Source organism: Prionailurus bengalensis, chromosome D1 (genome assembly GCF_016509475.1).
Source record: "Prionailurus bengalensis isolate Pbe53 chromosome D1, Fcat_Pben_1.1_paternal_pri, whole genome shotgun sequence".
NCBI lineage: Eukaryota > Metazoa > Chordata > Mammalia > Carnivora > Felidae > Prionailurus > Prionailurus bengalensis.
The window spans coordinates 89,511,091-89,533,216 of NC_057346.1; the positions used below are offsets into that span (position 1 = coordinate 89,511,091).

At 42.8% G+C, this 22,126-nt stretch overlaps 1 protein-coding gene across 29 annotated transcripts in view; it reads left to right on the top strand.

The window, feature by feature from the left end:
• CD44 (CD44 molecule (Indian blood group)) overlaps positions 1–22,126 on the top strand; it is a 92,203-nt gene that overhangs the window by 48,684 nt on the left and 21,393 nt on the right. For 5 of the 29 annotated variants that reach the window (XM_043580929.1, XM_043580930.1, XM_043580935.1 and 2 more), the window contains exons 5-12: positions 2,238–2,471; positions 7,193–7,312; positions 9,436–9,564; positions 10,886–11,011; positions 13,372–13,485; positions 13,946–14,062; positions 18,409–18,537; positions 21,732–21,833. In XM_043580929.1, the coding sequence (XP_043436864.1) occupies positions 2,238–2,471; positions 7,193–7,312; positions 9,436–9,564; positions 10,886–11,011; positions 13,372–13,485; positions 13,946–14,062; positions 18,409–18,537; positions 21,732–21,833 (1,071 nt within the window). The remainder of the gene's footprint in view (positions 1–2,237; positions 2,472–7,192; positions 7,313–9,435; positions 9,565–10,885; positions 11,012–13,371; positions 13,486–13,945; positions 14,063–18,408; positions 18,538–21,731; positions 21,834–22,126) is intronic. The other 24 variants (XM_043580940.1, XM_043580942.1, XM_043580950.1 and 21 more) reach the window with 17 other exon arrangements.

Here is a 22,126-nt window from a genome sequence, read left to right on the forward strand (position 1 = left end):
ACGGCAGTCATTCGAAAACCACTTTCTTTTTGACGCCTCTGTGTACACAGAACGATCATTCCCTTGATATTTTGCGTTTAATTGGCCCATTCTTTTCTACTTAAACTATGTTCGTTTAAAAAAAATGCCTGAAAATGGAAAACCCAATTCTTGGTCGTAAGTAGAAGGTATCCTTAAACATATACTTAAAATGTGGGACAAATTAGGTCGCGTTCTTAAATTCTAGCTGCTGAAGGTTCTGAGTCTGAGCTGTGTTCTTTCTCATAGAAGAGGATTAGTAAGTCTTAGGGGGAGAGGCATTCCAGCCCCCTAAATTTTGTTTAATGGTAGTATGAAAGATAATTATAAAGGGCATAGATTTCCTGGTAGGGGTTTCAACATTATTTATACCACACCCACCTAAACTCATCTTGGTTACCCCCAAGAAGTAGGCGTCTGGCACTGTATGAGAACAGAAAATCTCAACCAAAATGTTCGGAGCGGTCAACTTATTAACCCTGACCTTCTGGCCTCTGAACCTCATTTTTTGGGGGAAGTGTCATAATGTTGAGGAGGCCTGGTTTCTGCCTCCTAAGGACCAGACCCCTCAGTGTACAAGGGAACAGTGGTGGCAGTGGCAGAGGGCTGAGAATTCTTCCTGGCCATGCCCATCCAGCCCCGCACTGTTATATAAAAAATTGTCCCTGACCTGTGCCTCAGGGAAGGAAAGGGAGGCCCTCACGGTGAGATGTGCTGTCTCAGTCAGGCTCGGTCTAGTTCCTTACCACCTGGGTGACCTTAAAGGAAGGACTTACTGTCTCTGAGCCTCAGTCTTCTCATCTGGATAATGGAACAACAGGTGAGATTTGAAAAGAAAGTGAAGAAAGGTAATATGTCTAATGTGTGCTTGGCCCATAGTCACGTTCAATAAACGTCCCACTTCCTTGGTGCTCACCAATGCCTTTCAAAGTCCAGACCTATCCGAGTTGCGTCATATTTTCTGATCAAATCGTCATTTGCAGAGATTATCGGGCTGTTCGAGACTTTGGAATATTTTTTAATGTATGTTTTACTGATAGTTCCACTTGGGCAAGCCAGATAGGTGGGCAAAAGGAATATTTAGTCCAGTGCAATATAGCAGAAAATAATTTCAGCTAAATGCACACTTGTGCGGTGAGTGGGCCAGACTTGACAAAGGCAGCCAGTCTTTTTCAGGGGAACAATGAAGGAAATCATTCTTGCATTTTCTCCTCCTGTCTATTCTAGGCATTGCCTTGTTGAAATCAAAGATTTTGAGCTTTATGTGCCTCTGTGCTTCTCAAATTCAAGTTTGAATGTCACAGAGGACGGGCAAGGGCTCTGTCACTGTTGAGGCATGCTGATGTCTTTTTTTTTTTTTAATTTTTTTTCAACGTTTTTTTATTTATTTTTGGGACAGAGAGAGACAGAGCATGAACGGGGGAGGGGCAGAGAGAGAGGGAGACACAGAATCGGAAACAGGCTCCAGGCTCCGAGCCATCAGCCCAGAGCCTGACGCGGGGCTCGAACTCACGGACCGCGAGATCGTGACCTGGCTGAAGTCGGACGCTTAACCGGGCGCCCGGAGGCATGCTGATGTCTTAACCAGAGTAGGGGCTCATGAAGACTGACAACATTCGCCCCTTAGAAAGAAGGGGGCATTGATTCTTCATGGATTTGCAAATATATATTCCCTGTTGGGACTACTAACCTCTTTGCTCCTGCTTCCAATCCTTTCTAGAAACAGTTGGAATCAATAGCAACAAATTTTACATGTCCTTGAGAAGGGAGAATAGGGACCAGTGGGGAAATTATCATTTTTTTTTTGAGACCAGCTAAATTTTGGATACTATGCTAAGCACTTTACATACAGTGCATCTTATAGTGCTCATAACAGAAAGTAGTACTTTCCGCATTTTACAAATGACAGAAGTGAAATGAAGCCCGGTACCAGCTTTGTCGAGAGGCACACAAAGCTGGGATTCAAACATGGACACGTCCAAACACACCCTCTTTCTCCCGCCCCATTTCTAAGAGGCGGGGGTGGGCACGGGAGGGTGCACTTTCTTAGTGCATCACCTACTCCCCCCACCCATCTAGCTAGGTAGTTAAGTATTGTTTTGCTTCATCACAAAGAAAACTAGCTTTGAAGTCACTGTCTTACATGATAATCCACAGTCTTGCTTAAACTCGGAAAATGTCGGCTGTCAAGTTCTGAGAGTGCCTTCTCTTTCTCCCAGCCATTGTTAACCGTGATGGCACCCGCTATACCCAGACGGGTGAATACAGAACTAACCCTGAAGACATCTACCCCAGCAACCCCACTGACGACGACGTGAGCAGTGGATCGTCCAGTGAAAGAAGCACTTCGGGAGGCTACAGCATTTTCCACACCCACCTTCCAACTGCCTACCCGACCCAGGACCAAGACAGTCCCGGGGCGTCCGACAACCCAGAGAATCCCCCCATCACCAGTAAGGAGAATGAATCACTGTGCTTTCCGATGGCGATTTGTTTGCAGAAACGTCTCTGGTCTTCCTGAGTGACGGGCACTCGCTTGTGTGTCGATTGTCTCCTGTCTCTAGAAGTTGGTGACCTCATGTGGGGAGGTGGGCGATTACGGTTGTCAGTGCCCTGTATGCATCGGCTGCTACCGCCTGTAATTTTTGTCCGTCTGCTTCTCTGTTTTGCTTACCTGGGGAGAAGTAGTGCCGTTTTGGAAGTCTTTTTAGAAGAGTTTTTCTTGTTCTCTTGTCTCAGGGACGTGGTGACAACTCAAGCATGACACGGAAGCTGTTTTTACTTTTACGTGTTTCTTTCTTGTTCCTATCCACCTTTGGATAAGATTGTTTTCATACAGCTGGGATCGTAATGCACGCATACCAGTCCATCCGCTTTTCTCAACCGAACCTTACATTTTTGTGTTTTAACTTGATTTATGCTGTTTTATTGATGGCGTGAGAGTCAGTCACCTTCATCACCCGCGATTTACTAAACAGTCCCTTTGTTTTGGGTTTAAGGAAGCATATCTGAAGGAGTTATCTGATCAAATTAAATCTGCTTAAAAGTTGTATATCCCAGCCTGTAGGGGAAGGCTGTTAATACTTGCTTGGATATGTGGGTAATTCACCACGTTAGGACTGCGAGAGTGGAAATATGTAAACGTTGTGTTCGATCTCGTTGAGGGTTTTTTTTTTTTTTTTTGCCCTTTGTGCCCACTTTCACTGGAAAGTGTTTGCATCGCCCTCTCATCTCCTTCTTTGCCTTTTCCCTATGGTTTGTTTTAAAACAGGTTTTCAGATTGGCTGCGTTCCTTCTGTGGAGGATTACTCAAACTGAAACAGGGTCTCTGCCTCTTGGGCAGCTTTCCCAGTATGGTGTGGCTTTTTCTTTCTTCCTGTCTATGGCTCTGGAGGGCTGGAACTCCGGTCTCCAAAGAGTGTGCCAGAAGTTCACTGCTTTGCCAATGCTCAAGATAGGGCCCTTTTCGGTGCCTCGGCCCCCCAGAAGCCAGGGCCACCTTCAGAGCACGGTGACTTCATGTAAGGTTACTTGCTCAACAGTGTTTTAAATTCCTGTGAGCAGCTGGCTGAGGGTGCGGAACAAATAGGCGTGAGGTCGGCTTGTTCTTTGCAGATCCTTTGCAGCCTTTCAGGAAGCGGACGTTTTCAACCTGCCCGTGCTTTCCCAGATTACTGGCTCTCTGAGGATTGTGTCTCCTCATTGTCTGTCATCCCATGGATGACCCTTCTTGGGAGGGGCTTCGGCAAACCAAGCAGGCAGTGCTATTGGCTGCTTGCTACTTCTTGAGCGCCCTGCCTTGGTAAAGTAACCCCGCTGAAGGTGCCTATCATCCCGGCCCGCGATTTTGTCAGACGTCGGCAAACATAACAATTAGTGGTCTCAGCAAGAGGCAAATCAAGTCTACTCTAAGGTACTATTTCCCACCGAAGAAGAAAATCATGACAAAATGTATCTTTTAGGAACTAGGTGAAATTCACACTCAAGCCATTATTAGCCTATGCAAAATAGTGAGTATTTCACGTGTGCTTTGGAAAGGCAACGGGGTCATTTTATGGACAGTCACAGCACATCTTTAAATTTTTATTTTTTTACCGTTTATTTATTTTTGAGAGAGAGAGAGAGAGAGAGAGAGAGAGAGAGAGAGCGCACAACCAGGGGAGGGGCAGAGAGAAGGAGAGAGAGGACCCCAAGCAGGCTCTACACTGACAGTGTGGAGCCTGATGCGGAGCTCAAACCCACAAACCGGGAGATCACGACCTGAGCGGAAGTCGGATGCTCAATCGACCGAGCCACCCAGGCGGCCCGCAGACTGTTTAAAGGATTGCACATTTCCTGCTCAGGTTAGTTAGTCAGAAAACATATTTTGAGGACCTACTATGTACCAAGTCTGTGCGAATGCTTGGGATCCAGTGGTGAATACCATTAGAAAGTGATACTGAAGGGAGATAAGGATTAGTAAGCTAGTAACCAATATTTACTAAGTATTAAGCAATATTTGAGGTCTTCTCTGTGCCAAATGCTGCTCCAGTTACTCGGAACCCAGAGCTGGACTGACTTTCTTGGAGCCCAGCTACTGTTCAGAAATCAAGGAGAAGGAATGCTTTGAGACTTAACGAAAACATAGGATTTGGGTTGAGAAAAGAAGTGTTCTTCCCTCTTTTCAGAGCACTTAGCTAAGTTTTTCTTAGTAGTTCAGTAAGAGAAAGATTCATTTATCCAACAGAATGACTCTCAGGTTAGAGTCACTGAAGTGCTACAGCATCCAAAAAGGCCAGTGGAAGCTCCAGATAAATTCATCTGTGCAAAGAAGGGTATCCAAGAAAACAATCAGGTAAAAACTTGAAAGAAGTCCATGTTAGAAAAAGTTACCAGTGGTAAGTTCCTGGATAGACCCCATTATCTGAGGCCAGTGAGGAGATTCCCAAAGCTTCATGACTGTTGGACCAAAAAGGTAGAGCTTGGCGGGAGGGAGTGACAGCAAGTCCTCTGTAATGGGTACAGGAGGACAGATGTCCAGAGGAGGTTGGGCTGAGGACAGAGAAGCACGTCTTTAGCTTGGCTGGCTCATTCCTTCCTTAAGGGTCCTTAGTGGGTGGCTGTAGGGAAAGCCAACCAGAACGACCATCTGGAGAGGTTTTGATTTCCATCAGGCTTTTTATTACAAATGTGATTTTTGGAAGAGCCTTCCTGGAGGCATGTTGTCAGCCTCTTTTCTATTGGCGGTCTGGCATTCTCTGGAATCCAGAAACCTAAACCAACTCAGGAAGCAGCCTCTTACCTTGGAACACTCGATTTCCTTGTCTTCTGGGTGGCAAAGAAATACATACATACATATATATGTAAAAAAAAATTTTTTTTTTTTGGTCTGGCATGGCCTATTTGGGTTGGGAAAATTGGAAACTCTGATGCTTCTGACTCCTTTCAGGAAATTAGAAGTATTCCTATTTCTATCTTGCTCTTGTGTGTTTGCTTCCCGTTGGTCTCTTCTTGGTCTTCTATATGGTGAAAGTGGCAGAAGATCTCCATATTTAAAAAGGTTTCTGAGGGCAGAATGAGGTGCCTGAGAATTTTTCAGGGGGATGCTCAGGTTTATCTGGTGAAATTGGCTCCTACTCTGTCTACTCTGTGCCAATGTGTCTTTCGCAGCACAGAGCATATTGCACAGGTTGTTGACGTTTTCTGAATACAGAGTCAAAGTTTTTTACCTGGAATTAATGGACTTCCCATCGGTTCAGTGATGGGTCATAAGGTGTCCAAGAGCTACCTGAAATATGACACAAAATTTTGAGAATGTGTATCTGTTGGATCACTTTTTTTGAGGACAGGAGTCATAACTTATATCAGATTTTCAAAAGGGTATATAACTTGAAATGGCTTTTAAAGATCTCGAGTGGTTTAGCTGTTTATCCTGATGATCTTTGCTGTTCTTCTTCTATAGGGAAACATTCTCTTTTTTTTATGTGTATTTATTCCTGAAAGAGAGACAGAGTGTGAGCTGGGGAGGGGCAGAGAGAGGGAGACAGCATCTGAAGCAGGCTCCAGGCTCTGAGCTGTCCGCACAGAGCCCGACATAGGGCTCCAACTCAAACCATGAGATCATGACCTGAGCCGAAATTAAGAGATGCTCAGCCAACTGAGCCACCCAGGTGCCCCTGCAGGGAAACATCCCAGACTCAAGCCCCACTTGAGAGTCAAATGGGAGATTTCAAATTGCACAAAATTACTGATCGTCCTTTCTCTAATTTGAATAGAGTCCAGAATTTCTCTAACTTGGGCAGTCTTGTTTCTTTTCTGGAAACACATTCTGAATTAGAACTAAAAGTGACAGGAAGTGATAAATGGACACTCAACAAAGCTTCATCTGATTTCAACATTTTGAACACACACCCTTTGCAAAGCTCCTCCTGCTCAAGCATAAAGCTTGACTTGAAGTTAATGAGTGTGGGCGGAACTTTGAAATGGCAGTTGTCATCAGAAGCTACCCGCATAAAGTGATAGACCCAAGAGATTACAAACGAGCATCTCTAAAGACACTCCAAAAATAAATGAACGAAAGCAGCTTTATGAAATGCTGCATCGAAGATCTTCAGTTCATGGCTGGGTCGCCCCATCAAGTAAAATAACATCTCTTTTCCTTCACCGGTTATTAAGTTCCTACTTGGTTTTGCTCTGAGCCTGTGTTCAGAGGGTTCCATTTGAGAAATGAGCACCACTGAATTGATACCCGTGCAGAATTTGCATTTCTGGGGGCTCCTGGGTGGCTCAGTCGGTTAAGCGTCCGACTTCGGCTCAGCTCATGATCTCACGGTTCGTGGGTCCGAGCCCCGCATCGGGCTCTGTGCTGACAGCTCGGAGCCTGGAGCCTGCTTCGGATTCTGTGTCTCCCTCTCTCTCTCTGCCCCTCCCCTGCTTGCACTTGTCTCTCTCTCTCTCTCTCTCTCTCTCAAAACTAAATAAACATTAAAAAAATTTTTTTAAAAAAGAACTTGTATTTCTGATGTTGCTCTAAGATTCTAAGAGGCGTTAGAAGACTGGAGAGATAAAAGCAGGCCTTACTCTTTCTTTGGTAATCTCCGTTCTGTAATAGATACCGACTTTCTATGTATGTAGAACTGGGAGTAAAGGTTTTGTGGAAAGATCTCACTAAATGGTATTTTCATAATTGATCCAGTTACTTCAACTGTGCACTCAAACAGCCACGCAGCAGTTCAGGAGCAAACTAATTGGATGTGGTCCTGGTTGGGTAACTCACAGCCTAAGACTCAGGATCACACAACAGCTGCAACAACAGGTAAACTGTTATGTCTTCTGTTTCTCCATTGCCCTCAATGCCAAGTTTTTCCAGGTCGAGGAGAAGGACACCCATTATCCTGGAGAAATTTCCCACCGATGTTCCATCCCCTCCTTAGGGAGAACAGGATCTGGTACAGATCAGAGGGCCTGTGAATCTGGGGATACAAGTGGACACTCTTATATGTTCTATTTGTTTTCCTTTTGGCCACATGCACATCGAATCAGAAGTATTTTTCCTTCAGAAGCTTCAGTTAGGAGATTCATTCAGAACGTATCCTCTTGAAAAGAAGTCTATTACAGAGTGCACACTCCTACCTTCTGCCGATCTAATCATCACAGTCAGTGATAACAGAGGGAAATGCTGATTTATGGGTGCAAACTGTCACCCCTGTGCACTGGGGTGCACATCTAAACCCTCAGCTGTAAAGTGGAGGAAGTAACCTGTTGCTTTCTGTCGGAATCTAGGCCTCTAACCAGTTCCCTGGACGTTTGACTAAGTCTAAATCCTTGCAAAGTATTCTGAATTGAGAGCTTGTGTGGGAAGAGATTCCAAGTCTATAACAATGGGAGATTACGAGCATATCTTCCTTTATTAACTTTTGCTGATGGGTGATATGACCGTATTTCAAAATCACTGGGCATTCTTTCTGCAGAAGGAAGGCAATAAAAATTGTCCTCTACCCTTGCTTGGCTTATAGCACATAGAGTAAACCGTATTTTTTTTATCTTGACAAATACTTCTGTAAGGAAAATAGTGTTGATGTTATGTTGTGATTACGTGTCATAGTGGTTAAGGTAATGCTGGGTTGGGGGGTGTGCAGAATAAAGCGTATGCTGTTCTTAAATGTTGCCAATGTTTATCTTCATAGAACAAACATTGTGAAGGAAAAGGTCTTCCTTGTCAGTTCTTCATCTTGGGCCATTTCTGGGCTTTCTTAATAGCTGAAAAAAAAAAAAGATATCTAATCACCTTGCTTTTGTATTTGGGGATTTAATGATGGTTTCAGCCTCTCTGCCTGAGCCGTTTTTCAGCTTTTTATCTGAAGAATATGAAATATTCTTCCGGTGGACATTATGGTGGCAGAAATAGCAGTCTTGGGAAGTTTCAAACCAGGACTCCTATTTCTGATTTTGTTAGTGAGATCATTGGTTCACTTTGTTTGTGCCTGTCTTTCCTGATTGATCCTCTTGTGAAGGTTCCTTTCACAAATGGACTCAAAATGTCACGTTCTGCTTCGCAAAATACGATGGTGGTGTAAAAAGTGGCCATGGGCAAAATCGCTAGCCGATCTGGGCACTAAATGGAAAAAGATGGAAAGGCATCTTTTTGCATTTTCCCCTTCATGTGGTATCCTTCTGTGCATTGGGGATTGCTGGGGTTACGTGTCTAGGATTGCTGGTAGAAATATCATACCCTAAGTTTATGGAGAATGATATTGGTTGGCCAAGATAGAGTGTGTGGAAGATGATGGGCTCAGACTCTGGAGAGCTTGGTTTCGGAATCATAGACTCTCAGATTTGGAGAGGATCTTCAACAGTTTCACTCAATCAACGCTTCTAATCATTTGATCTGCACAATTTTCCTGCTAAGCGATCTTTCTGACCGTGGGGAACACAATACTTTATGAAGAAGTTCATCGTTGGATAGTTCAGATTGTAACCTTTTTAAATCCAACATTCGGAAGAAAAGTCGTCCCCTGCAGTTCTTGCCACAGGTCCTCGTTTGGCCTTTTGGGACCACAGACAAAAATTTAACCCCTCTGTGACGTTATAGTTTTTCAAAATTCAGAGACCGCTGTCACACTCTTTTTGAGACCTCTCATTTGGCCTTTCTGACACCACACAAGGCAAGGTCTGTCCAGCACAGTTTTTTCCTCTTTAAGATGAAGATCATTAACCGGATGATATTTAAGGTCTTTCCATTTCTGACATTCTATGACCTGCAGTATGGGCCTCTAAAATAAGTGGAACTCCTGTGTGCTTTTTCTGTTTCTTGCCGCCATGTATATTACGTATAGATGACTCTCTTGAGTAGTGAAAAGAGTAAAAGCGTATTCAGGGCTACTTCTTAGGAACTGATAATTAACCTTTCAACCATCAATTCAATTATGGTTACAACAGCTTTGATGAGTTCTAGTGGCACAACTTCCAAAACAGCAACCAAGAGGCGAGAAGCCCAGGATTGGCTTTCATGGTGGTTTCAGCCATCAGAGTCCGAGAATCATCTTCACACAACAACGATAATGGCTGGTAATGAGTTGTTATTATCTCATTTCATAAGGTCTCTTGACAGTTCTTGAAAGACAGATCTCTTTCTCTGAGACAGATCTCATTTCGTAACTACCTCTTGATAGTTCATTGACCTCAGGGATACTAAGTCTAAAGTCCATTCTGGCTTCACAAAGGTTTTGGATGACTTTTGAAGGATCATGAGCTCTGAGATCCGTGTTTGATTTTATAGCATTCATAAGCAGATTTCTTCTTTCTACTCTATAGAATTAATACAGCCCCGGAGGAGGCTAATAAGAGCACGGTGAAAGGGGATCAGGTCTCTCTTGATGACAGAACTGAATGTTGGCCCTGAAAGATATTCTAAAATGACAAAAGTCATTAAAACTTCTTGACTTTCCATGGGAAAATAAAATAGTGTAGCTAGAACTAGAAAAATATAGAAAATATCCATCAGTGGAACTATTCTTGGGGTAGACACTGATTGTAAGAAAACACAAATGTTCGCTCCAAAAGATAGCATGAATCTCATTCAAAATATACGAAGCCCTTTTTCAGTAAAGAGACATCTTCTACAGCAACCAGTAAGAGGAGGCAGAGGGTTTGGTTTCCATCTTCTTTCCTGTGATGCATCCCAAAGGGAAAACATGAGAATTTCTCAAAATCTTGGCTCCAGTCCATTTTAGTCAACCCTTTTGGTTGACTATAATAATTGCCAGGCATGATTTCTCTGTTAATTGATTCACTTTTTTTTTTCTTTTTTTTATGTATGCTGCAGTGTTGTTGGGAATGGTAGTTCAGCTTTCCTTTGCATTCAGAGCTAGGGTGATGTGATGCTCTGCAAGGTCAAAAATGAATTAACAAATCGTGAATACAACTATGGGATTGTAAAAATGATTGACAAGTGTTTAGATTCCAAAATTCTTCTGCAGGTGGCTGGACAAAAGAAAGAGGCATGTGTGAAACCTTTCCATTCTATTCTTGACACCCCAGTTTTGATGGCACATGCTTGATTAATAAGTTAACAATCTGAAAGCAGGGAGGGGGGAGTGTTTACTGGCCTTTTTTTCTTTTGTGTCTTTGGTGGGATTATGTCCATATGTATTCTTTTAACTTCCTTAAAGAGATCATTCAGTTGTAAAGGTCATAGCTGGTTGTTTTTAAACCTATGCATTAGCTTCAGAGACCAGGATGCAAGAATTTGGGGATACACACGTTAGATGTCTCACTCTGCTCTTACAATGTTGGGAATTCCATTATACATTCTGTGCCTGATTTTCTTCCTCTGTCAAATGGGTTGTTTGGCATCCAGTCCAGCCACTAACATAAGTCACCACAACAGGTACGGATTCAAATATCATCTCAGCAGGCTGGGAACCAACTGAAGAAAACGAAGATGAAAGAGACAAACACCCCAGTTATTCTGGATCAGGCATTGATGATGATGAAGATTTTATCTCCAGTACCAGTAAGGATAATCAATTACGGTAGAACCATTTATGCGAGGCTTACTGACTAACCTGAGTGGTGCCCAAGAGGGTCCATCTTGGAAAATAGTTAATGTGGAAAATGAGCATAAACCCGTGACTGATCACACTTTAGTTATACTTTGATAAGATTATGAAGGAAGAAAAATGATTTCTTCTAATGGAAGCCCAAACATATTTGGAAGAGCAACGGGGCAAATAGCTTTTCTAAAATTCCTAATGCCTTGGGTTCTTTCTGTTTTGGTTTATCTATTTAGAGTTAGAATTGATTCAATTCTAAATTGAAGACTTAGACGGCCCTAGAAAGGCTTAAACGTTGGGAACCGGCATTCAAGAATGGTAATCAAAACTTGGTTGAAATCAAGGGAGCACATCTGGTTTTAACAAATGAATAGGGCACCAATAGGAGAGAAAGACATTGAAGGGAAGGACAAGTGTCAGCTGAGCTTTAACAAAGCGGCGCCCAACTGTTAAAAACCATTGTGTTTCAGTAGTCAAACCGCTGCATAATAGTATCCACGTTTGTGACAGTTGTAAAACTTTTTGAGACCAGAGGTGGCAATTGAGCTGAAAAGCATCCTTAGAAAAAAACGGGCAACGATCAGTCTAATATTCCACCAGGTGACGGGGTTTCCTCGACATATCTGTAATGATCTAAGATATTGCTGAACAGAGATGAGAATTCTGAACCTGTCCTTAGAGAAGGTGTACCTTTGCCATGAACTCTCCCAGGTCACTGAAGTTCTGTCTGTCCTATTGAAACCTGAGAGTACTATCCCCAAGTGGATAGCACCCAGGAAGGGAGGGACCCAAACAATGGCTTGGGCCCTGAGGCATCTGAGTATATGTATGGCATTGAAAGCCACAAATACTCAAGAGAAATAGAGAATACTCAAGAGAACGAGATGCTTGTAAGTGGTGTATTCTTTAGCCCGGACACCTCTGCAGAGCTTGGTCTATAAAACAAGGCAACTCTTTTTAATGACTTCAGAAAGAAAAGCAAATAACCAAGACCACAAGAACTTTATTTACTATTACACTGTATTCTGGGTTCAGGAAGTGGGCCCATCTTCCAGGTGGGGCCATCAGTAAAGATATGGACTTGATACTTCAGAAACTCAGCTTTCTTGGGTGGTAACCCAAACCGATCAACCAGAAAAATAAACTGTGTGATCAAGCTCCCGGGGAAAACTTGCCTGGGTATTTTTCATCTCTGTGGCGTATTTTCCAATTTCAGTTCCCCTTTCTACTTGGCACCTGTGCATACAATTCTGCAGGCGGCCTTCTTTCTACTGTAGGGGTGTGTCAGCTGCCGCTTGTTTCATGCTTCTTGGGAATGTGGATAATGATTCGAAACCTGACATGCTTAACTTGCGAAGTAAGGGCTGATAGCATTACAGTTCTGAAAAGAATTTTGTATCAGTGGAGTATCGAAATTAAGTTTCAAAGAGTTAGGGTGGATTTGCAAGTCGTATTTTCACAAAAGCAAGCGATCCCGATTTTGTCATGATCCTTCTGTCAGGTGCCGTCCCCTGTCCCAGCTCTGTCGTCTTGGGTGACAGTATGAGGCTGCTGGTGGAAGTTTGCCTTTTTTTTTTCTTTTTCCGGGGAGCTGCTGTGATGGTGGTTGGTTACCTACGGTGCTTTTGTACTGAATGTGCAAATCTCGTTTTTCCTTCATTGGCTGGGAATGGCTTGCTCATGAAATGCTTTGCCTGTGATGAGAATACCGTAGGTGTTTGTAACTATTCAGAAATGGGTAGCTAAATCCTATGCTTGCTACAGGGAGACGTTCTTTCTTAGAATCGTCTGTGGGAAATCCGTGGCTGCTTACGGTGTTCCTTTCCTCACCAGAACTACTAATGAAATAAAGTGATCATCGTGGTATAATTTTCAGGTATCTCCCTCTTCAGCCTGAGGCTCTACATGTAATGCACTTGCCAGTGATACCAATTCCTTGGGCTTTCAAGTGCACAGGGCTGTTACGGACTGCATGGATGGGCAAAGCTCTGACGTTTTGGGGTCTCCTCGGTGGAGGGCTGGTGTTTGCAAAACTGTTCTTTCTTCTGCTGCAGCTTCTTTGGCTGCTTTCTCCGGAAAATCTCATGTTCTGACCCGAGCGTATTCTATGACAGAATGCAGAGGACACTGAGCTGCTTAACAGGGTGGCTGAATCAAGCTGAAGTGACTGTCTGCTTTCCCTCCGTTTCCACTCAACCATCTATGCGACCTGCTATAGATGATTCACTGCATAGACTAAAGAAGGGAGACGTGTACAGAACAAGTGGTGGAGGCTCGAGAAATAACATTTTCCTAATTGCTTCAATCATCATTATCACAGTTTCAACCACACCACGGCTTTTTAACCACCCAAAACAGAACCAGGATCGGACCCAATGGAGCCCAGGCGAATCGAATCCAGGAGTGTTACTTCAGACAACTGCGAGGATGACTGGTAATGGGTTATGCATACTTAATTAAGGACTTCTTTTCCCCCTCAAAGTCCGTGATGCTGCAAAGGTCAATCATCAGGACACAGTGGGAAATGTAGTTAATATCTCATCACAAATTCTTAACTTTGGCGAGGATACTCAGTTCAACCTAGGAGCCACTTAACCAATCATACCATCTGGGCTCGAGATGCTTTATTATACAAATGAACCCATTAAAATGGTTTATGGCGCTGCCCTTGACAAAGTGGTTAGAGTAGAATAACAGGTAATCATTAAGAAATTTCATGCCCATCGATTTTCTCTTGGGAGAGATTGGTGGAGATGCTCGACGGTATTGAGCAGAGATGCTCAGAGATACTGTTGAGGCAGGCGCTATTAGATAGCATGCATTTTAATGGAAGAACAGAACATCAAAGGTTGCTTGATAAAAAGTCACAGTGTATGTAACCATCGTCACGGCAGATGTGGACAGAAGCAGCACCATTGCTAATGGAGAAAGCTGGACCCGCGAACCACACTCTCCTCTCATTCACCATGAGCGTCATGATGAAGAGGAGACCCAGCATTCTACGAGCCCAAGTAAGGAGGATGGTGGTCAGCAGTCCTGATTTAGATGAGTTTGTGAAGTCATTTCGCAGAATAGGGAAGACTCTTTTGTTAGACATTAGCCACATCTTCTGTTTCCGTGCAGTAATTTCTTTTAGCCACAGAGCATGAAAAGCCGTCAAATCTATACACAAGTTTTAGAAACTAGAAGAAAAATGCTGACTTGTCAGGTTGCCCGAAAGGCCAAAATGTTGAAAAAGTTAAAAATGGTTTTGAAATGTGCGTAACGTACCTGAGATAGGTTGTGTGTGTGTGTGTGTGTGTGTGTGTGTGTGTTAGAGATTCCTAAAGGTTCCGTTTGGTGATTTGTGTGTGTTTATGGAAATGTGTGATGAACAGTGTATCTTTCCGTGCTGAGCAGAGGGGTCTGTAAAGAAAGCTTGACAAGTGCAGCAGTCTTTGGAATCCTTATCATCTGTGAAGATCTTTGATGAATCTGGTTTCTTTCTTTTTTTTTTTTTTTTTTACATTTTGTTCCTCACTCCACTGTAGAAAGGCATCCCTTGTACCCTTGAAGGGAAGGTCAGTAGCTCATACAGACTGTATTTGAATGTCTGTGACTGCTCTTTTTCTGTTTTTAAGCCCAGAGTATCTTGGGGGGTAAGCTTTGGCGCTGTTACTTCTATTTATGTGCAAACATCTCAGGTTTTCCAAAACAATCTCAAGTACCACTACTGGTCTGGGAGGATAAGACAAAAAAAAAGTAAGAAGTATATCCTCTTCTTTTGTCTCTCTGTCTTGGAGCCATGCCTATCATGTTTGGAACAAAAGAAGCTTTAATTCAGGATAACAGCTTGTAGCATCTTGAAAACTGCGGTTCAAGTGTCATTCTCTTAGCCTTGGATACTCCGAACACAAAAATGTAAGAAACAGCCGCTTAGAACCCAAAGGGCAAAGCTATAGTTTGAGGGATGTCTCCAGACAACACAAGAAACATTTCAGACACCCACTAGGACATAGGTTTTAAGTCCTGGCCATTGTACTGAATATGCCCAACAGGCCTGCCTCTCATTACTTTTCCCAGCGGATTTTATTTTCGTGTGAGGATTACGAGCCGAGTTAACAAGAGTCTTCTGATAGAAGAAGGAAATGAGAAGCAAACGTCTCTTCAGAATGGGATTCCATTCCAATCCCCTTTTGGAAGAGCAGAGTATATCTTAGAATTGAAGGCAGTTTGTACTTAAAAAGCAGAAAGCTACTTAAGAGGTTTGGAATTAATGAGACCATTGTCGAAAGGTGGTGATGGGGGGCCAAGGGAAGAGGGGACGTCATGACTGGCGCGTAGTTGAAAAACCAGATGGAACAGAACCTAACAGAGGGAAAGGGAAAGCAGTAACCATGCTAGCAATTCTCTTATCAGTACTTGCAAAACACAAAGAGATTCTGGTTGGTGACCTCGGGGCTTTATCGAAGAACATTACAACTTCTAGAAGAGAGTCAACCTTTGTATTTTATGATGGAAATCCTATGCTCTGCTAATCTGTATGTTGAAAACAGCAGGGATTACTGGGTATTTAAAGGATCATTATGTTTATAAAGACAGTGCTAGGGTAGTGTGTGTGTGTGTGTGTGTGTGTGCGCGCGCGTGCATGCGTGCGTGCGCGCCCGTATGTGTGCACACAGGCGTACATTTTGCTTTTTCTTTCTTTTCTAAAACATTTGGAATGGGCGGTTTGTGTTTGGGTTGATGTTCCCATTTTTTGTAATTACGCTCCATGGTTTTCCTAACTTCATTATTTGTCAGGAGGCAGTGATTTAGTCAGTGGGAGGTAAAACCGAAGACTTGGGGCGTCTTTTTTCCTCCCTCTGGATAACGAGTTAACCCCAGGAATGTTTTGGCCAACACAAAGGTAAAATAAGGACACAAGTTTTAGTTTTTTAAAGGTTTTTCTTATTATCAAATCATACATATCATTTTCTAAAATTATGAAATACAACCAGGCTTGCCGGTTGCCAAATATACTTTGGCTTGGCCAGTTTATAGACTCTCATTTTCTTGAGGAATGAAACATTTGCTATTCGTTGCTATACATGAAAATGACAGTGGCTTTGGCACCCTGATACGTTTTACTCCATTCATTTTATTCTTTTTAAAACTGAACAATTACAACACTGAGAGGCTGGCATTTTTACCCTGTCACACATTGTTTATATAATGCCAAACACTGGCTCGAATAGTTTTCTTTCATTGACTTACTTTTGGTAAAAAGCAATCTTGGCCAATCTTAGATGCCACGTAGACATAACGTCGTAACGTGCCGGTGCAGCAGCACCCGGTCATTGTCAACATCTTTTGTGCTGGCAAATCCGCTCCTGGTGCATTTCCAGGGCATGTGATCGTGAGTTATGTGACCACCATTTGAGAAGTCCTCCCCCTAGGCTGATCTTGTCATCAGCTGGTATATAATATATTCCTCCCTCCAAAATCACTGCAGCAAAGAGGTTAATTCTTTGAACACACGGTTCTCTCCAAGGATATGTGAGGCTGTGGACAACAGTAAATTAAGAATCATACTGGGAATTCGTGGACTGTGGTCTAGTCCTGACCTGGTGCAAATCTGGCTACAGGATTTTGAGCAAGACTACTTTGGGTCTTAGTTTTCCTATCTGAAAAATGGAAGGATTGCACTGTTGATTTCTTTTTTTTTTTAATATAATTTATCGTCAAATTGGCTTCCATACAACACCCAGTGCTCATTGATTCAATACCCCTTTCAGAATACGAGCTCTCTCACTCCTTGCTGCTTCCCTTTTCTATCTTTTCTCCCATGTGTATGTGGCCTGAAAGTAGAAAGCTGTGTGTTGGTAAGGAAACTGAACAATAAAGGCTCACAACTGACATCTTCTCACAGCCCAGGAAATCCCTAGTCATACAATGGAAGAAACAGCTACCCAGAAAGAGCAGTGGGTTGAGAGCGGATGGCATGGGGCATATCCCCAATCATCCAAAAGAAGACTCTCATTCAACAACAGGGACAGCTGGTAATGGGTTGCTTAGTAAGCAAACTTGGGTGGAAGTTTCCTTGTGGGTTAAATGCTGAGCGCTGAGGACGCGGAACAGAAAGACATTGAAGGAATTGTCACAAGATGTTAAGATTCTTTCATAAGTTATGATGTGGTCAACACAGAGCCAATCCTTAGATGCTCATAACAAATCACCGAAGGAGTGGATATAGCGTACAAAGGAGACATAGAGAATATGCCCTTTTTTATATCACTTTCAGATCCAGTTTGGGGCATCCCTGAGTGAGATTGGAGCAGAGACTCTGATCTTATCAAATGCTCCCTTTTGTTTTGTAAAGGAATCTACAACGTGGCTTTTTGAAACACTGGGCATATCAGAAAGCCCTTGGTCCGAACCCCAGTGTTGGAAGAAATGGAGCCAGATGGTTTGAGGAAAATACCTGTCTGATGTCATTTAGCGCTTTTGTCATGTCTATCTGGAGCTTTCTCTTTGAATTTGCAGTGCTTTTTTCTGAGCTTTACCAAAAACGCACCTTCTCTAGTCCAGAATTGTGGGATCGTGGAGATCGGGCTCGAGTCGTGTCGTCATCTCTAAGTGATGCCAGATAACTTGACTCCGCAGGCTCCTATGCACGATTCTTGGTGTGGCAGAAACATGGAATGCCAGTGTGTGAAAGCCTCTGAGTGCATACCTGGCTGAGCCGTGGATTCAGTGACTGGCTATGGCATGTGGTTGTTGCTGAGGGGCCACTGTTGTACTCTTCTCTACCCATATATCTCCGCTGGCTCAGAATGAAGCAGTGGCATGTGCTGAATTCTTATGTGTCGCTTGTGCTGTGGATCCCATTGTTAGAAGGTAACGCTTCTAACGGGTTCCATTCATGCTTTTGAGATGAATGGCATTTACTTTCATGTTTATCTTGTGGGTGGCTGTTACCTGATTCCTTCTCTAAATCCCTACCAGCCTAATGTGCATTTCACCGGGATGCGGTTGTCTTGGAATGACATCATGTGCTTAGACTTCCTCCTTTAGGGGATGGGGGCAACAGGGCATGTGGTTCAAGAACTACTTCTTCGTCTTTGCTTGACGTCTGTAAGTCATCCTGTATTCCCTGCAGGAGTCATTAATGATTTTGCGCCGTCTAGTTCACCTGCTGACTGCTGAGTACATGAACATGAACAAACCCATACCTGCCAAAACATTCTGTGCTTACACAACTTCTTTGCCCTCTATACCAGGAAGATGAGTTCATTGTCTTGTCTAGAGACTAAAGTCTTTTTAAAATTATCAGTGCATCCCTGGCCCAATGTCAACTAACACTTTGACAATTGCTTGAACTACATGGTCACAACAGCCCCGGCCCATGACAGCCATCCAGACCAAAGAATGACAACGCAGAGTCAAGAGGACAACTCCTGGACTTACTTCTTCGACCCAATCTCACATCCAATGGGACGAGGTCATCAAACAGAAAGATGGATGGGTAATAGCCTCTGAGCTTTTTTATATATATATTATGTTTTTGAAAGCCACCAAATGGCTATTTAACTAGAAATGTGCCCTTGATTTTAAAACAGTCTACTTCCCAAGGAACTTGAAGTTGCTTCAAAAGTTAGGTTTCTATGTGGGAGTGATATGCACATTCATCTGAATGGGAATTCCTGGGCTGAGACTGAAGAATTCAGACAGAGGGGGTCAAAGATCCTAAGAGGGTGAGAGTGGAGGTTATTTTCTCTGAAGAAGGAGCAGTCTCAACATTTGTTTTCCATTTCCTTTTAAGTGCAGTGTTCTAAAAAGAGTGAAGTGATTGAATTCAGTGACTATTTTCCTTGTAGACCCAAAGGTGTAACTTGTCTTTGGTAGAGAAATCTTAGAGGTCAAAAATTGGTGAGTACTCGTTTCAAAAAAGTAGCTAAAAAGTTCAGAAAACTTTCTTATTCATTCTTGCCACATTTAGAGAGAAATACGGTACCCAGTGACTTAGGCTTTAGACCACTCTTGGCTCTCAATAAATGTTTACAAATTTAACAAGTAGGCAACTTTTAGACAGGGTGGGATCCTTATTTTCTTAAACACCATTTTTTATTTACCTATAAGTGGTTAAAAACAGAAATGAGAGAGAGAGAGAGTAAAAAAGATACGAATTGCAGTTCTGCAAGAATGGAAGACTATGATTTTATTTGACCAATTTTTGTATTCATTTATTTATTTTTTTTTATTGTTTGTTTATTTTTGAGACAGAGAGAGACAGAGCATGAATGGGGGAGGGGCAGAGAGAGAGGGAGACACAGAATCGGAAGCAGGCTCCAGGCTCCGAGCCATCAGCCCGGAGCCTGACGCGGGGCTTAAACTCACGAACCGTGAGATCGCGACCTAGGCTGAAGTCGGACGCTCAACCGACTGAGCCACCCAGGCGCCCCCAATTTTTGTATTCAAAAAGAATTCTTTCTTTATCAGAACAGATGACAGCTTTCCTGAGAGAATCTGCAGGACTTGGCTGCAGGTGGTATCCCTTTTTTCTCAGTCATTACTAAGCTGAAGATTCCATGTTCCTTACCGTAACCATGAGTTGAGCTACTCAATTTTTTAAAAGTTATTCAGTAAGATATCTTGATCCCAGGGATGTAACATTCCGAAAAGAGAGATAGACAGGAAGACTCAATAAAGGAATGTGAATTTTTGGTCATAGCATGGAATATATTATCTGGATCCAAACTGCCAAAGGCATACATAACACAAACTATTGAAATGGGGACTAAGAACATGACGATGATGTCTCTTGATATTGAGTTGAACCAAATTATCTCTAAAATGAATTCCACAGTCTCCGTGGCTTCATTTCTTTAAAACATCCTATACTGTACCCAAATATTAATAATCAGATATCCCTTAAGCTATAATTGTATTACATTTCTGCTGATGTGCAATGCAATATAGATACCCAGTGATGCCTGGGTCTGTGCTCTTAAAGAACTTAAAATTTAACTAGGGAAGGAAAACATTTATCACCAAAATATATCTAACAATACTAGACAATAAGCAAATAGATGCCAAATGAATGTTGCCAACAATAAACAAAAAAATCCAGAGGACCCTCTAGAGAGTGTCAGAGAAAGGTAGATTAGACTTAGTTTTTCAAAGACGGAAAAACATGGATAGGCATAGAAAGGAAGTCAGGGAAAGTTGTTTTGTTTTGTTTTGTTTTGTTTTGTTTTGTTTTGTTTTTTAGGAAGGATACTCATGTAAGGAGAAACATAAAGAAAGGAAAACCAAGGAATGAGTTTCTCAGAGTTACTGGGTCCATTTGTCATAAAGGAAGATGAGTTTGAATGGCTAGGTTGTGGCCGTTGGGTTGAGTGGGTCAAGGCTACATGCAAACCCAGCACACATATTTATGCACGTGGCAGCTGGAGGCTCTGGTCTATCCATGGTGGGAACCAAGCCAGTAAAGCAGCTTCAGAATCAATTATCCACTGATGAATAGAAAGAAAGTCCATTGAGTTAGACATGCAAAGGGCAATACAATTGGCTTCAACCATAGAACGGTGCGATACATCTTGAACGATGCTACTTACAGAAGGGGAAGACGATGAACAAGTGTGTCTAGAGACTTTCAACAGACAGGACTCTTTCTGGGAAAATATCCATTTGGGATTTCAATTTGGGTTAGCTTGGCTTTCCTCTTTTTGGAGACCTGGGATAGTACAGTTAGCCACGTCTTGTCCTACAAAGATCTTGATTCTCTTTTCTTGTAGTAAAGGCCGCAGGGTGAATGTGAAGGCCCAGTATTCCAGTGTTTCCCACTGGAGTCATCTGAACCTGGTCAAATCTCTCCAGATGCAGCAGTGTGGGGGTACTTTGAGCCGGAGAGCCAGCAACAGTGATGGTGCTTGTGGGTCGATTGGTGACTCTTTCACTTAGGACTTACCATTTCAGCAGCACTTTGATTTGCGATGGTTACTAGAAACGGGATATATCAATATGTCAGTGACATTTCTGTACCACTCAACGTTGTACATGTTAAGTGCCAAGGACACCTCATACTTGTGTTTACGGGGAGAATGATTCACTGACATGTGCTTCTTTTGTCTTGCCCCTGAATACCTCCTGTGGCCTTCATGGAGGTAGTATTGGATGATAATTTTATGTGTTATATGCCCATTCACTTTGTGGCGCAAAAGAGGACCAAAAGAGGGAAGAGGGCTGTAAGAAAAAAACAAAACAACAACAACAAGCTTTTGACCCAAGTGAGGGAGATGTGATAAAATGGTGTCCGAACCAGTGCGTTTTGTCTTTTCTCTACAATCCAGATCACGTGGATCTATAAGGAAGACAATGTGTAGGGAACGGGACCAGTCACATGTGGGTTATGTTTCTGCCTTTTTGCGAGGCTTGGGAGGCACATCGTGTTCTCATTTAGAGCCCTGCCAGACCCAGCAAAAGCAAACAAAAATTGTACCTTTCATACACTCAGTCTTTAAGTGAAAGCCACCTGCTTCTTACGATTCTCTTTTGAAGAAGCAATCGTTTGTCCCAGTTCTGCAGGCATCAATCAGTATGAACGTTTTTTCCTTCTTGTCCAGGTTTGAATATAAAAATGGTTTGTCTGTAGACCCTAAACCACCCTCAGGAGGTGGGTTAGTAAATCAGGCAATAACACCGATTTAATTCCCTCAGATATGGACTCCAGCCATAGTACAACACTTCAACCTTCCGCAGATCCAAATACACATTCGGTGGAAGAGTTGGACAGGACAGGACCTCTTTCCGTGACGACTCGTAAGGACATAACAGCCCCTTTATTGGCCTGTGATCCTGCTTCAGCTCTGGCCCACACTGGCGTGGATACAGAGCTTGGTGATACAATGATGCAGTTAGTGCTATGTGGCTTGGCTCAGCCCAGAGGATAAAAGGGTCTCCATTGCCGATATTTTCCTGGCGGGTTCTTTAAATCTGATTTTTCCTTCATTCTTGGTGATTTCCCTACTCAACGGCCTTATCTTAAGGAAAATAAAAAGGTTGGGGGATTCCGCTCAAGTTGATTTTCTTTCTCTAAATAGTTATGCCAGTGA